The sequence below is a fragment of the Mobula hypostoma genome, chromosome 6, assembly GCF_963921235.1.
Source record: "Mobula hypostoma chromosome 6, sMobHyp1.1, whole genome shotgun sequence".
Taxonomy (NCBI): Eukaryota; Metazoa; Chordata; class Chondrichthyes; order Myliobatiformes; family Myliobatidae; genus Mobula; species Mobula hypostoma.
In genome coordinates, this window is record NC_086102.1 from 96428148 (window position 1) to 96445314 (window position 17167).

At 44.0% G+C, this 17167-nt stretch overlaps 1 protein-coding gene across 5 annotated transcripts in view; it reads left to right on the plus strand.

The window, feature by feature from the left end:
- The window catches only part of LOC134348226 (AP-1 complex subunit sigma-2), a 109182-nt gene that overhangs the window by 27808 nt on the left and 64207 nt on the right, over positions 1 to 17167 (plus strand). For all 5 annotated transcript variants that reach the window (XM_063051281.1, XM_063051284.1, XM_063051280.1 and 2 more), the window contains exon 2: positions 15733 to 15911. In XM_063051281.1, coding sequence (XP_062907351.1) covers positions 15733 to 15911 — 179 coding nt within the window. The remainder of the gene's footprint in view (positions 1 to 15732; positions 15912 to 17167) is intronic.

Genomic DNA, 17167 nt, shown 5'->3' on the forward strand with positions numbered 1-17167 from the left:
CAGTTGAGGCCAGTTCATTGGCTATATTTAAGAGGGAGTTAGATATGGCCCTTGTGGCTAAAGGGATCCGGGGGTATGGAGGGAAGGCTTGTATAGGGTTCTGAGTTGGATGATCAGCCATGATCATAATAAATGGCAGTGCAGGCTCGAAGGGTCGAATGGCCTACTCCTGCACCTATTTTCTATGTTTCAGCTCCACCCAGATGGTCTCTGTAGACAAGCCCTCTGGGCTGTCCTGTCTACACACAGCTGTGATATTCTCATTGACTGGTAATGCCACTCCTCCCCCTTTCATCCCTCCCCCTCTCACATCTGAAACAATGGAGCTCCGGAACATTAAGCTGCCAGTCCTGCCCCTCCTGCAACCAAGTCTCACTAATAGCAATAATGTCATAATCCCACATGCCAATCCACGCCCTAAGTTTACCTGCCATACCTACAATCCTCCTTGCATTGAAATAGATGCACCTGAGAACATTTCTATCACGTACAAACTTTTGATTTCTGTCTGTACATGCAGTCTTCGCATGACTTTTATCTTCCTCCACCTCACTATCTGCTCTAACACTGTTCCCCTCCCACTGCAAATCTAGTTTAACCCCCCTCCCCCCAGAGCAGCACGAGCAAATCTACCCGCAAGGATGTTAGTCCCCCTCCAGTTCAGGTGCAAACGGTCCTGTCGGAACAGGTCCCACCTTCCCTGGAACAAAGCCCAGTTGTGCTGAAACATGAAGCCCTCCCTCCTGCACCATCTCCTTAGCCACATATTTAGCTGCATTATCTTCCTATTTCTAGCCTCACTAGCATGTGGCACAGGTAGCAGTCCTGAGATTGCAACCCTAGAGGTCCTGTCCTTCAACTTTGCACCCAACTCCCTAAACTCTTTGCAGGACCTCCTTCTCCTCCTTATCCACGTCATTGGTCCCTACATGGACCACGACATCTGGCTGCTCACCCTCCCTCCTGAGAATACTAAGAACTTGATCCGAGATATTGCGGACCCTGGCACCAGGGATGCAGCAGACCATCCGGGATTCTCGATCTCTCCTACAGAAACTCTTATCTGTCCCCCTAACTATCAAATCCCCTATCAGTACTGCTCTCCTCTTTTCCCTCCTTCCCTTCTGAGCTGAGGGTCTAGTCTTGGTGCCAGAGACTCAACCACTACAACTTGTCCCTGGTAGGTCGTCCCCGCCAACAGTATCCAAAATGGTATACTTATTGTTGATGGGAATGGCCACAGGGGTGCTCTGCTCTTTCTTTCTGTTCCCCTTCCCTCTCCTGACAGTCACCCAGCTACCTGCCTCCTGACTTTTAGGGGTGACTGTCTCCCTGAAACTCCTGTCTATTTCTGCCTCTGCCTTACGAATGATCCGAACTTCATCCAGCTCCAGCACCAGTTCCCGAACTCGGTTTGTCAGGAGCTGCAGCTGGATGCACCTTTTACAGGTGTAGTCATCAGGACAATTGTGCTGTCCCTGACTTCCCACATACTGCTTACGGAGCACTTGACTGCCCTAACTGCTGCCTCCATTACCTACTCCGAAGTTAATTAAATTAATTAAAGGAACTTACCCAGCCTTACCTCACTGGGAGTGGGCTCGTCCTCAGCCTCTGCTCGCTGAAGCCTCTCAAGCCAAAGCCTCAAAGCTCCACTCCTACCCTGAGCCTCTCACACGCTGGCCACTCGTCCTCTTCTTCTTCTATTTCCGGCAGTTTAGGTGCATCCAGGCGTATCACTTACTGCGCTCCGGAGGATGTATAACTAATGATAGCACTTCAAGGAACTCAAATTCTCGAATATAACCTAGAGGCAATATCGAACCAAGTTGGAAGCCCAGGCTAACCAGAGGGATGCGAGTAGACTATGGCAGAGTCTAAATGAGATCACTGGGCACAAAGAAAAGGCTGGGAATATCAATAACTGTGGCGCTTCTCTTCCTGACGAACTTAACGTATTCTACACAAGATTCGAACAGAAGAGGAGCGTCCCGTTCCCTCCGGATGAACTGGACCTGGTGGCATTGAGATTCATCGTCACCGAGGAGGACATTAGAAGGGCCTTCCTGAAGATAAATCCGAGGAAGGCGACGGGCTCAGATGGCGTCCCAGGACAGGTTCTCCGGGCCTGTGCAAGCAAGCTAGCTAGCTGGAGTGTTTGCTGACATCTTCAACTGCTCCTTGCTTCAGTCTAAGATCCCCTCATGTTTTAAGAAGGCAACGATAATCGCAGTGCCAAAGAAGAGCAAGGTGGCATGCCTGAATGACTATTGACCTGTGGCTCTGACATCAATTGCTATGAAGTGCTTCGAGAGATTGGTTATGGCACACATCAACCACAGCCTACCGGTCAACCTCGACGCTTTGCAATTTGCCTACTGGAGCAACAAGTCAACGGCAGATGCCATCTCTCTGGCCCTACATTCCTCCTTGGAACACGTGGAGAATAAAGACGCATACGTAAAGCTCCTTTTCATTGACTACAGCTCTGCCTTTAATACCGTCATTCCAAATAAACTGATTCCTAAGCTCCGGAACCTGGGCCTTAGCACTCAGGTCTGCAGCTGGATCTTCAACTTCCTCACAGACAGGACCCAGGCTGTGAAAATAGGGGACAAGCTCTCCTCTACAATCACTCTGAGCACCGGTGCCCCACAAGGCTGTGTACTCAGCCCCCTGCTGTACTCACTGTACACCCATGATTGTGTAGCCAAGTTTCCATCAAACTCAATATATAAGTTTGCTGATGATACAGCAATTGTAGGCCGTATCTTGGGTAATGATGAGTTTGAGTACAGAGAGGAAATTAAGAACCTGGTGGCATGGTGTGAAGACAATAACTTATCCCTCAACGTCAGCAAGACAAAGGAATTGGTTGTTGACTTGAAAAGGAGTAGCAGACCGCACGACCCAATTTACATCGGTGGTGCGCAAGTGGAACAGGTCAAAAGCTTTAAGTTCTTCGGGGTCAATATCACAAATGACCTGACTTGGTCCAACCAAGCAGAGTTCACTGCCAAGAAGGCCCAACAGCACCTTTACTTCCTGAGAAAACTAAAGAAATTTGGCCTGCCCCCTAAAGCCCTCACTAATTTTTATAGAGGCACCATAGAAAGCATTCTTCTAGGTGCATCACAACCCGGTATGGAAGTTGTCCTGTCCAAGTTCGAAAGAAGCTGCAGAAGATCGTGAACATGGCGCAGCACATCACACAAACCAATCTTCAGTCCGTGGACTCACTTTACACCGCACGCTGTCAGAGCAGTGCTGCCAGGATAATCAAGGACACGACACACACAGCCAACACACTTTTCGTCACTCTTCCCTCCGGGAGAAGGCTCAGGAGCTTGAAGACTCGTACGACCAGATTTGGGAACAGCTTCTTTCCAACTGTGATAAGACTGCTGAATGAATCCTGACCTGGATCTGGACCCTCCAAATATCCGGACCTGCCTCTCGGTTTTTTTGCACTACCTTACTTTCCATTTTTCTATTTTTTATTTATGGTTTATAATTTAAATTTTTAATATTTAATATTTAATATTTGTAATCCAGGGATTGGGAAGCGCAGAATGAAATATCGCTGTGAAGATTGTACATTCTAGTACCAATTGTTTGGTGACAATAAAGTGTAAAGTATAAGTTTCACGTATAAACTGAATAATAAACTCTTCAATTAGATGTTGGTTCTCTTGATGGCCAAACAAGGATTTAATAGAAAACCAAAATACATTTAAACTAGACAGCCTCTTGAACAATATGCTTCTTTCAATTTTATATCGGTGACAGCTCAGCAAAACATGCTGGACTGTCTCTGGACTACCACAGTCACATAATCCAGTAGGATGTTTTCCTGATACCTTTAAATAATAGTTTAGCCCACAATGCCTCAACCTAAGTCTTGTTAATTTCACCATATCTCTATGATTTAAAAGGTAACAGTCTGAGATCTTTTTAATTAATGAGTGAGTGGAAAAATAATGCCTGCCCCTTAATTCATTTTTCCAATCTTCCTGCCACTTCTCTATACCTTATTTTTAATCCTACTGCTCAATTCTGCTCTGCCTAGGGGAACTCTAATTTCTACTTGCCTGCTCTGTAAGGAAGACTTTGCAATGCCATCCACAATTTCATTTCCCTCCACCCCAGCATGCCCGGGTATCCATGAAAATCTGACTGCACAACCCATCTTCCCTACTCTAAACAACACTAAGAGAATCTCAATAACTATGTCAGGATGAACTTTCGATTTATTCCCTTTTATAGAACCATAGAAACTACAGCACAGAAACAGGTCCCTTGGCCCTTCTTGGCTGTGCCGAACCATTTTCTGCCTAGTCCCACTGACCTGCACACGGACCATATCCCTCCATACACCTCCCATCCATGTATCTGTCCAATTTATTCTTAAATGTTTAAAACCCGCATTTACCACCTCGTTTGGCAGCTCATTCCATACTCCCACCACTCTCTGTGTGAAGAAGCCCCCCCCCCATGTTCCCTTTAAACTTTTCCCCCCTCACCCTTAACCCATGTCCTCTGGTTTTTTTTTTCCCCTTGCCTCAGTGGAAAAAGCCTGCTTGCATTCACTCTGTCTATACCCATCATAATTTTATATACCTCTATCAAATCTCCCCTCATTCTTCTACACTCCAGGGAATAAAGTCCTAACCTATTCAACCTTTCTCTGTAACTGCGTTTCTCAAGTCCCGGCAACATCCTTGTAAACCTTCTCTGCACTCTTTCAACCTTATTTATATCCTTCCTGTAATTTGGTGACCAAAACTGAACACAATACTCCAGATTCGGCCTCACCAATGCCTTATACAACCTCATCATAACATTCCAGCTCTTATACTCAATACTTCGATTAATAAAGGCCAATGTACCAAAAGCTCTCTTTACGACCCTATCTACCTGTGACGATACTTTTAGGGAATTTTGTATCTGTATTCCCAGATCCCTCTGTTCCACTGCACTCCTCAGTGCCTTACCCTGTATGTTCTACGTTGGTTTGTCCTTCCAACGTGCAATACCTCACACTTGTCAGTATTAAACTCCATCTGCCATTTTTCAGCCCATTTTTCCAGCTGGTCCAAGTCCCTCTGCAGGCTCTGAAAACCTTCCTCACTGTCTACTACACCTCCAATCTTTGTATCATCTGCAAACTTGCTGATCCAATTTACCACATTATCATCCAAATCATTGATATAGATGACAAATAACAATGGACCCAGCACTGATCCCTGTGGCACACCACTAGTCACAGGCCTCCACTCAGAGAAGCAATTCCCTACCACCACTCTCTGGCTTCTTCCATCAAGCCAATGTCTAATCCAATTTACCACCTCTCCATGTATACCTAGCGACTGAATTTTCCTAACTAACCTCCCATGTGGGACCTTGTCAAAGGCCTTACTGAAGTCCATGTAGACAATATCCACTGCCTTCCCTTCATCCACTTTCCTGGTAACCTCCTCGAAAAACTCCCAACAGATTGGTCAAACATGACCTACCACGCACAAAGCCATTTTGACTCTCCCTAATAAGCCCCTGTCTATCTAAATGCTTGTAGATTCTGTCTCTTAGTACTCCCTCCAATAACTTACCTACTACTGACGTTAAACTCACCGGCCTATAATTTCCCGGATTACTTTTTGATCCTTTTTTAAACAACGGAACAACATGAGCCACTCTCCAATCCTCCGGCACTTCACCTGTAGACAGCGACATTTTAAATATTTCTGCCAGGGCCCCCGCAATTTCCTTATAGCCTCTCAGGCAGCAGCAGAATCTAAACAGATGATAACCGTACATGGGCGAGAGTCTCCCATCCACCATAAGGCCCAGAGGATTGCTCATAATTCTGTTGCAAAGACAGAAACACCATCTGAAACCCGGTGACCAATCTTAACTCCAAGTTGAGACACATACATCCCAAATCCTGCAGTACTTCTCTCTGGGTCCACTGAGCCATCAGTAAAAATCTTCAGATAAGATCCCTACTTATTATTTAAATATTCATTTGTGATCAACGCTGATGAATTTGCTCTGTTTCCTTGAAGCTGAAAAAGGAGGAATAGGTCTACTTCTGGTTCTGGCAAGCAAATTTGGTTAACTATGTCTTCCTCAGTCATTTTCAATTTCACAGCCCAGTTATTAACCAAATCTAAAAATGGATATCTTTGCTTCTTTGAGTTTTTATGGCAGTTGGCATCCACACTGTTGCATTACTGCCATCTTCAGGATTTATTGTCCCTCATTGTCCATTTGCTTTAAAGCCGTCTTTCCAGTCCCGTCACCCCTAAAAAACTAAACAACCATTTCCTCCCCTGATTACTCTCCCCACATTCCAATAAACCTGTAACACTGTTCTCTGCTAGTCCTATTTTGCGTAATTGTTGTAACATCTGTTGCCTTTCCTGTGCAAATTTCCGGCTTGAAATAGGGATATGCTCTACTGTTTCAGTCTCCTGACATAGATCGCAAAAACCTGTTGGATGCTTATCTATAATGGCCAGAGTGCCATTAAGGTTGCTGTGCCCAATTCTCAGTCTACCTTTAATTACTTGCTCTTTCCACTTTACTCCCCTACTTCTTCCCATATCTACTCTGTTCTGAATTGAATGTAAATGTCTTCCTTTTATTGCTCTATCCCAATGCTGCTGCCTCTGTTGATTTATCCTTCTCCACAGTATGCTCTTCCCCTCTGATTTTGATAGTTTAATATTGACCTCTATAGATCCTTTTTTGACTGCTGCATTTGCCAGCCTATCTGCTGTCTCATTTCCCATAATACCGGAATGTGCTGGAACCCACATGAGTGCGATATTTTTGCCTTGTCTAGCCAGTCTTGAATTTGCAGACGGGATTTCATAAAGCAGATCCTGGTGACCTCTAGCTGTACCCGCCTTAATGCTGGCAAGGGCCAATACAGAATCACTACATATCACAATATTATTACAATCAACCTGCTCACTCCATTCTGGTGCTAACAATATGGCAAACATTTCAACTGCATATACGCTCAAGCGATCAGGTGTTCTCTTGCTAATTTCCACTTGATAACTTGGTACAACAATTGCAGACCCTGTTGCACCTGTTCGTGGATCTTTTGATCCATCTGTAAAAATCTGTATGCCTTTGTACTTACATTCTCTATAACTATGATATTCACCTAGTCACTCCTCTTCAGTTACCCCTCCTTTTATTTGTCCCTGCCAATTATCTCAAGTACTCCCTCTAATCAACTAATCAACAATCTGTTTAACCCTTCACGCTCCTTTTAAAGCACACTCACCTCAGCTCCTCAGCTGCTTCCCAGCACTCAGCGCTCTCCCGAGTCCCCGCTCCTCCTCCTGCTGTGACAGTCCCGCGATCGCACAATTCACAGTTGGTGTACAAAATTACTTAAATGGAGACTACACCCTATCCTTGTTATATATGGGGGATATGTTTCTTGCAGTCGACGCATTGTATGGACAACGCATAATGTGAATAATTATTTAAATGGAGAAATAAGGATGCGTTCTGGAGGGCTTCCTAAATATGTTTTATCTGTAATTTATTCACGTTTTCATACCAATATGATACAAAAGCAGTACCACAAGGCAACATTCATATTATATTTCATCAATTTAAGGTAATATTCAACGTAATAAATCATAGAAAGTTAACATACTGGGGTGTACAGTACTCACCAACAATGGCAGGTGTGTTGGCTCTGGGAGACGAGTGGTTGTGCAGTGGTGTCGGGCAGCTTTACATGGATGAGGTGGATGGTTATGTGTCCTCAAGATCATCAAGGACAGCAAGGGGTGAAGGAAGACTCTCAGAACTACCGGCAGCAGGAGATAACACCAGTTTGAAGAAAGTGGTGAGGGTTGTTTGCTTGGCAGAATTTTGTTTTTCAGCATAAATTTGCTTGTAGGGAAGAAGGATTGACTGCAGGGAATGACTGAAATGCTGACTCCGTTCTAAACTTGGGTCCATGTCCTTGAAACCTGACGCAGTCTTTTCATCCTTAGTTATGGCATATGCTTCCAAAAAGCCCGGTCTTGTCTGCATTAAACACCTGCTTTGGTGTGATGCCTAACTCAGCTATCATAGCCCGCAACTGCAAAGGGTACTGTTCAGCAGCTTCGCGGTCAGCACTAGCTTGCTCACCACACACAGCTAAGTTGTGAAGCCTGTGACGATTAACAAACTTAGAAAACCATCCCCTACTTGCATTAAAGCTAAGAATATCACTTGACACTTCCTCACTAGCCTCTGAACAAAGGCGACCATAAATTTCCAAAGCTTTCACACGAAGATGATCAGAACTGAGTGTTGTTTTTTTCTTTGTTTCATGCTCAATGTACAAACTCAACATTTTCTCCTATTTTTGTCATAATCGGGTTACGCACTTTGGTAACAATCTTTGAAGACACTTGTGATGAATCAATCACTGCACTTTTTATTTTCTCAGCATTTTTCTTTGTTTCTGATTGTGGACTCACTCAGGCCGAAGTAGCATCCCAGAGCTGTGTTACCTTCACCTGATGCGGTCCTGTTTATAATTTCCAACTTTTTTTCAAGTGTTAAAGCGGTTCTCTGCCGCTTGGCTGATGGCCCAGGACTTGACATAGGACGCCTAAGAGGCATAGTTAAATATTTCAAGTACAAAATCAGTGCACTGCAGGTAATAACAACAAAAGTTTAAGAGCGCAAGATCGCACATCCACACGCTGCCAAAACCAATGCGAGACTGGCGGGAGTGAGACTGTGAAGCGTGCGCACGTGACTTGTATTGGCAGGAAAGCGGTGCTTCTCATCCCAACAGCCTCGCATAACTGAGAGTTTTGGACGCATATAAGGCAAGGTGGGAGAAATAGGTTCAACGCATAACTGTGAATCCGCATTGTCTGAAGACACATGTAATGAGGATAGGGTGTATCTGTGTGCCGTCAAGGTGTTTCAACTGATTGTAGTAAGAAATACACCTGTATTTGGAAAGTCCAACTGCTGGTGAGTCAGTATCCTGGCAAAAGCTACACCATGAAGACAAAAGAATACTCGAAGAAGCTCCGCGTAAAGGTTATTGAAAAGCACAAGTCTGGAGATGGATACAAGAAAATTTCCAATTCACTGAATATCCTTTGGAGTACAGTTAAGTCAATCATCAAGAAATGGAAAGAATATGTCAGCTGTAAATCTGCCGAGAGCAGGCAGTCCTCAAAAACTGAGTGACTGTGCGAGAAGAGGACAAGTGAGGGAGGCTACCGTGAGATGTATGACAACTCTGGAGGAGTTACGAGTGGAGATGGGAGAGATTGCACATTCAGCAACTGTTGCCCAGGTGCTTCACCAGTCGCAGCTTTATGGGCAAGCGGTAAAGAGAAAGTCACTGTTTGGGGGGAGGGTTGGGGGGGTGGAACTCATTTGAAATCTCTGCTGGGGTTTGCCAGAAAGCATGTGGGAGACTCTGAAGTCAGCTGGAAGGTTTTATGGTCTGATGAAACCAAAATTGAGCTTTTTGCCATCAGACTAAATGCAGTTTGACATACAAGAGGAGAGGCTGTACTTGATGTGGTATTGGGAAATGAATATGGTCAGGTGTCAGATCTCTCAGTGGGAGAGCATTTTGGAGGTCGTGATCATAATTCTATCTCCTTTACAATAGCATTGGAGAGAGAGAGAGAGAGGAACAGACAAGTTAGAAAAGTGTTTAATTGGAGTAAGGGAAATTATGAGGCTATCAGGCAGGAAATTGGAAGCTTAAATTGGGAACAGATGTTCTTAGGGAAAAGAACGGAAGAAATGTGGCAAATGTTCAGGGGATATTTGTGTAGAGTTCTGCATAGGTACATTCCAATGAGACAGGGAAGTTATGGTAGGGTACAGGAACAGTGGTGTACAAAGGCTGTAATAAATCTAGTCAAGAAGAAAAGAAAAGCTTACAAAAGGTTCAGAGACCTAGGTAATGTTAGAGATCTAGAAGATTATAAGGCTAACAGTAAGGAGCTTAAGAAGGAAATTAGGAGAGCCAGAAGGGGCCATGAGAAGTCCTTGGTGGGCAGGATTAAGGAAAACCCCAAGGCACTCTACAAGTATGTGAAGAGCAAGAGGATAAGATGTGAGAGAATAGGACCAATCAAGTGTGACAGCGGGAAAGTGTGTATGGAACCAGAGGAAATAGCAGAGGTACTTAATGAATACTTTACTTCAGTATTCACAATGGAAAAGGATCTTGGCGATTGTAGTGATGACTTGCAGCAGACTGAAAAGCTTGAGCTTGCAGATATTAAGAAAGAGGATGTGCTGGAGCTTTTGGAAAGCATCAAGTTGGATAAGTCTCTGGGACTGGGCGAAATGTACCCCAGGCTACTGTGGGAGGTGAAGGAGGAGATTGCTGAGCCTCTGTTGATGATCTTTGCATCATCAATGGGGACGGGAGAGGTTCCAGAGGATTGGAGGGTTGTGGATGTTGTTCCTTTATTCAAGAAAGGAGAAATAGCCCAGGAAATTATAGGCCAGTGAGTCTTACTTCAGTGGTTGGTAATTTGATGGAGAAGATCCTGAGAGGCAAGACTTATGAACATTTGGAGAGGTATAATATGATTAGGAATACTCAGCATGGCCTTGTTAAGGGCAGGTCGTGCCTTACGAGCCTGATTGAATTTTTTTGAGGATGTGACTAAACACATTGATGAAGGAAGAGCAGTGGATGTAATGTATATGGATTTCAGCAAGGCATTTGATAAGGTACCCCATGCAAGGCTTTTTGAGAAAGTAAGGAGGCATAGGATCCTAGGGGACATTGCTTTGTGGATCCAGAACTGGCTTGCCCACAGAAGGCAAAGAGTGGTTGTAGACGGGTCATATTCTACACGGAGGTTGGCGACCAGTGGTGTGCCTCAGGGATCTGTTCTGGGACTCTTACTCTTTGTGATACTTATAAATGACCTGGTTGAGGAAGTGGAGGGATGGATTAGTAAGTTTGCTGATGACACAAAGGTTGAGGGTGTTGTGGATAGTGTGGAGGGCTGTCAGAGGTTTTAAGGCATCCGTTAGTCTTGCGAGACCATGGATCTGCACCTGGCAAGTCTTCACTCTCCAGGGCGCAGGCCTGAGCAAGGTTGTATGGAAGACCAGCAGTTGCCCATGCTGCAAGTCTCCCCTCTCCACGACACCAATGTCGCCCAAGGAAGGGTATTAGGACCCATACAGCTTGGCACCAGTGTCGTCGCAGAGCAAAAGCAGAGCAATGTGTGATAAGTGCCTTGCTCAAGGAAACAACATCTTCCCTCGGCTGGGGCTCGAACTCATGACATTCAGGTTGCTAGTCCAATGCCTTAACCACTTGGCCACATGCCGACACTGTCAGAGGTTACAGCAGGACATTGATAGGATGCCAAACTGGGCTGAGAAGTGGCAGATGGAGTTCAACCTGGATAAGTGTGTTGTGGTTCATTTTGGTCGGTCAAATATGCAGAATGTAGTATTAATGGTAAGACTCTTGGCAGTGTGGAGGATCAAAGGGATCTTGGAGTCAGAGTCCATAAGACGCTAAAAGGACATGCGCAGGTTGACTCTGTGGTTAAGAAGGCATACGGTGTATTGGCCTTCATCAGTCGTGGAATTGAATTTAGGAGCTGAGAGGTAATGTTGCAGCTGCAGTCGGCCCTCCTTATCAGTGGGGGATTGGTTCCAGGACCCCCCGCGGATACCAAAAAACACGGATGCTCAAGTCCCTTATTTAACCTGTCTCAGTGCGGTGGACTTCAGGACCCTGCGGAGCTCAGGACCCGCCGCCCATGGCTGCTGCTGAATCCGCAGTGTTTCTGTTCCGTTGATGGAAAACGATCACCATTGAAAATAAAGTGGAAATAATAAAGCGATTGGAAAGAGGTGAAACACCTCTTCATCAGTCATTGGAAAAGCGTTAGACTACAGTCGGTCAAGCTTTAAAGGATAAAGTGAGAATAATGGAGCATACGAAAGGCCCTGCCCCAATGAAAGCTACAATTATTACTAAGCAACGCAGTGGTTTAATTATTGAAATACATACGTTTATTTAGTGTTTTATATGCATAGAAAGGTAAAATATATACTAAGACAAATGTTTGACTGACGCTAAATAATACTGGATGTACTTGTTCTGACTTATGTATAGATCCAACTTAAATCATCTCTAGATTACTTATAATACCTAATACAGTGTAAATGCTATGTAAATAGTTGTACTGTATTGTTTAGGGAATAATGACAAGAAAATAAAGTCTGTATCTGCTCAAACAATGAGTATTGGAGAGAGAACTTCTGTGTTTTCTCGATCCGCGGTTGCTTGAATACGCGCATGCGGAACCCGCAGATAAGGAGGGCCGACTGTATATAGGATCCTGGTCAGACCCCACTTGGAGTACTGTGCTCAGTTCTGGTTGCCTCACTACAGGAAGGATGTGGAAGCCATAGAAAGGGTGCAGAGGAGATTTACAAGAATGTTGCCTGGATTGGGGAGCATGCCTTATGAAAACAAGTTGAGTGAACTCGGCCTTTTCTCCTTGGAGCGACAGAGGATGAGAGGTGACCTGATAGAGATGTATAAGATGATGAGAGGCATTGATTGTGTGGATAGTCAGAGGCTTTTTCCCAGGGCTGAAATGGTTGCCACAAGAGGACACAAGTTTAAGGTGCTGGGGAGGAGTAGGTACAGAGGAGATGTCAGGGGTAAGTTTTTCACTCAGACTGGTGAGTGCATGGAATGGGCTGCCGGCAATGGTGGTGGAGGCGGACACAGTAGGGTCTTTTAAGAGACTTTTGGATAGGAACATGGAGCTTAGAAAAATAGAGAGCTATGGGTAAATCTAGTAATTTCTAAGGTAGGGACATGTTCAGCACAACTTTGTGGGCCGGGGGCCTGTATTGTGCTGTAGGTTTTCTATGTTTCTATAAGCAAAACACCAGACATCACCAAAAACACACCATCCCTATCATGAAACATGATCGTGGCTGCATCATGCTGTGGGGATGCTTCACTGCAGCAGGCCCTGGAAAGCGTGAAAGTAGAAGGTAAAATGAATGCAGTAAAATGCAGGGAATTCCTGGAGGAAAACCTGATACAGTCTGCACGAGAACTAACTTGGGAGAAGAATTGTTTTCCAGCAACATGACAACACAGGAAGGGCTTAAAAACAACAAAGGTAATGTTCCGTAGTGGCTAAGCCTGAGTCCAGACCTCAATCCAATTAAGAATTTGTGGCTGGACTTGAAAGGGGCTGTTCACTCACAATCCCCATGTAATCTGACAGAGCTTGATCAGTTTTGTAAAGAAGAATGGAGAAAATTGCAGTGTCTCGATATAATTGCTGCCAAAGCTGCATCTACTAAATACTGACTTGAAGGGGTTGAGTAATTATGCAATCAATTATTTTGTTTAATAATTGTAATAAATTTAGACCAATTTGTAGAAATTTGTTTTCACTTTGACACGAAACAGCCTTTTCTGTTGATCAGTGCCAAAAAAGCCAAATTAAAGCCACTTTGATTCAATGTTGTAAAACAGTAAAACATGAAAACTTTTAAGAGGGGTGAATATTTTTTAGGCACTGTAACATTCATGCCAGCAGCACCAGACTCAAAAATAGTTGCTTTCCCCAAGTAGTAAGGTTGATTAACTCTCCACCCACTAACCCACCCCTCCATGCTCACCATCACTATCAGTTCCTGTCAGTCACCTTGTGTACAGACACTCTCCTGTGCCTAGTGTCACTTCATGGATATGCAATCAATGTTATATAGATAGAATATATATATATAGAACAGTACAGGCCCTTTGGCCCACAATGTTGTGCTGACCCTCAAACCCTGTCTCCCATATAAGCCCCCAGCTTAAATTCCTCCATATACCTGTCTAGTAGTCTCTTAAACTTCACTAGTGTATCTGTCTCCACCATTGACTCAGGCAGTGCATTCCACGCACCAACCACTCTCTGAGTAAAAAACCTTCCTCTAATATCCCCCTTGAACCCACCCCTTACCTTAAAGCCATGTCCTCTTGTATTGAGCAGTGGTGCCCTGGGGAAGAGGTGCTGGCTATCCACTCTATCTATTCCTTTTTATTATCTTGTACACCTCTATCATGTCTCCTCTCATCCTCCTTCTCTCCAAAGAGTAAAGTCCTAGCTCCCTTAATCTCTGGTCATAATCTCTAAACCAGGCAGCATTCTGGTAAATCTCCTCTGTACCCTTTCCAATGCTTCCACATCCTTCCTGTAGTGAGGCGACCAGAACTGGACACAGTACTCCAAGTGTGGCCGAATCAGAGTTTTATAGAGCTGCATCGTTACATCGCGACTCTTAAACTCTATTCCTCGACTTATGAAAGCTAATACCCCATAAGCTTTCTTAACTACCCTATGCACCTGTGAGGCAACTTTCAGGGATCTGTGGACATGTACCCCCAGATCCCTCTGCTCCTCCACACTACCAAGTAACCCGCCATTTACTTTGTACTCTGCCTTAGAGTTTGTCCTTCCAAAGTGTACCCACCTCACACTTCTGCGGGTTGTGCCCACTTCTGCATCCTATCAATGTCTCTCTGCAATCTTTGACAATCCTCTACACTATCTACAACACCACCAACCTTTGTGTCGTCTGCAAACTTGCCAACCCACCCTTCTACCCCCACATCCATGTCGTTAATAAAAATCACGAAAAGTAGAGGTCGCAGAACAGATCCTTGTGGGACACCACTAGTCACAATCCTCCAATCTGAATGTACTCCCTCCATCACGACCCTCTGCCTTCTGCAGGCAAGCCAATTCTGAATCCACCTGGCCAAACTTCCCTGGATCCCATGCCTTCTAACTTTCTGAATAAGCCTACCGTGTGGAACGTTGTCAAATGCCTTACTAAAATCCATATAGATCACATCCACTGCACTACCCTATATGCCTGGTCACCTCCTCAGAGAACTCTTTATCAGGCTTGCTAGACACTATCTGCCCTTCACAAAGCCATGCTGACTGTCCCTCATCAGACCATGATTCTCTAAATGCCCAGAGATCCTATCTCTAAGAATCTTTTCAACAGCTTTCCCACTGCAGACGTAAGGCTCACTGGTCTATAATTACCCAGACTATCCTTACTACCTTTTTTGAACAAGGGGACAACATTCGCCTCCCTCCAATCCTCCGGTATCATTCCCGTGGACAACGAGGACATAAAGATCCTAGCCAGAGGCTCAGCAATCTCTTCCCTCACCTCGTGGAGCAGCCTGGGGAATATTCCGTCAGGCCCTGGGGACTTATCCGTCCTAATATATTTTAACAACTCCAACACCTCCTCTCCCTTAATATCAACATGCTCCAGAACATCAACCTCACTCATTTTGTCCTCACCATCATCAGGTTCCCTCTCATTGGTGAATACCGAAGAGAAGTATTCATTTGAGGACCTTGCTCACTTCCACAGCCTCCAGGCACATCTTCCCACATCTATCTTATGTATTTATATATTTTATTATTGTGTTCCTTATTATGTTTTTTTTTGTGCTGCATTGGATGCAGAGTAAAATTTATTTTATTTTCCTTTACAGTTGAGTACTGGAAATGCATTTAAACTAGCTTTAATCTTAATGCAGGCCCATTGGGTCAAATGGTTTTGTGCAAAGTGTTAATTAAAGGCAGAAGAATTTGGTAGCTGTGGAGGCACAAAGCCATGTTACCTTTTAATACTTTCTTTTAACAGATGCAATTTATGCTGCTGTTTAGTCGTCAGGGGAAACTTCGACTACAAAAGTGGTATGTTCCCCTTTCGGACAAGGAGAAGAAAAAAATTACAAGGGAGCTGGTTCAGACAGTCCTAGCACGTAAACCGAAGATGTGCAGCTTTTTGGAATGGAGAGATTTGAAGATTGTGTATAAAAGGTTTGAATTCAATATTCTGTTTTAACTGGTTTGGATATGTGCTCACTATGGAAGTGAGTTGCTTTTTTTTAACATCTCTAAAAATGGTTTTAAATACAATTATTAAGAGTCACTTCTGTAAAAGAGATGTGGAGTAAACTTAAATATGCAGTGCAGCTGACAGATAGAAAAGTGGTAGGTGTATGTCAGTAATGCATGGAGAAAAAAATATGTAGCATTACGTGGAAGGATCAGCCAGTGGGCATAATTGGATGACTGATCTGTTAGAAATACAGCAGTGGGTTACAGACTAGAATTTAATTGAGTGGCTTGGGGTTTGTATATCGAATAAGAGTGCCCGTTATTTTCCTGCTTTGTTCCTAATTAACTGCTGAAGTTATAAACCTACTATACAGTTTTTAAAAAAATTTGGCATGGAACATAGAATGCTGTGAATATACAAGTTAGAGCCGTTATGAACCTAAGGGCTTCACTCACTTGTGTGCCTCTGGATGGATGTGAGATGGATGGCAACAGAATATGTTTTAGAAAAAATGTGCATTACCTGCTGTTGGCAAGGTACCTAGTGACATGTTCATTTATATTAAGGAAACTGAGGCTCCGCCATTGAAAGCCTGAAGTTAAAAGTATTATCTGACAATTATTCCCTAATAAATGTAGAGATATGGCAACATTTTTTAAAAACTAGATACTGGAAAAATTTGTTTTAAAATTAGTCTCAAGGTAAAATATGTTAAAGGGAAAGTTAAGTATGTATGTACAGTATGTCTTGCACTGATGGCAATTATCATTTTTAAGTCTGAAGTAAATGATACGTGACAAATTCTGGGGTTTATCCACTTCTACAACAGACTAGAATCCTTGAGCAGTTTTCCATAGGACTATAAGATATTAGTCTATTCAGCCCATTGAGTCTGCTCAGCTGTTTGATCATGGCTCGTTTATTTTCTCTTTGCTCCCCCCCCCCCACCCCACTAATTAAGAACTTGTCAACTTACTCTTTAAGTATACCCGGTGACTTGGCCTCCACATCAATTTGTGGCAGTGGATTCCAGAATTCGCCACCCTCAGGCTAAAGCAATTCCTCCTCGTGTTTGGTCTAAAGAGGTGCTTCTACTCTGATCCTAGACTCTCCCACTACTGGAAGCTGTTCTTGATGTTCTCTCTATCTAGCCTTTCAATATTTGCTAAGTTTCCCCTCATTCTTCTGAAGTCCAATGAATATGGGCCCAAATCTCTCAAAAGTTCCTTACATG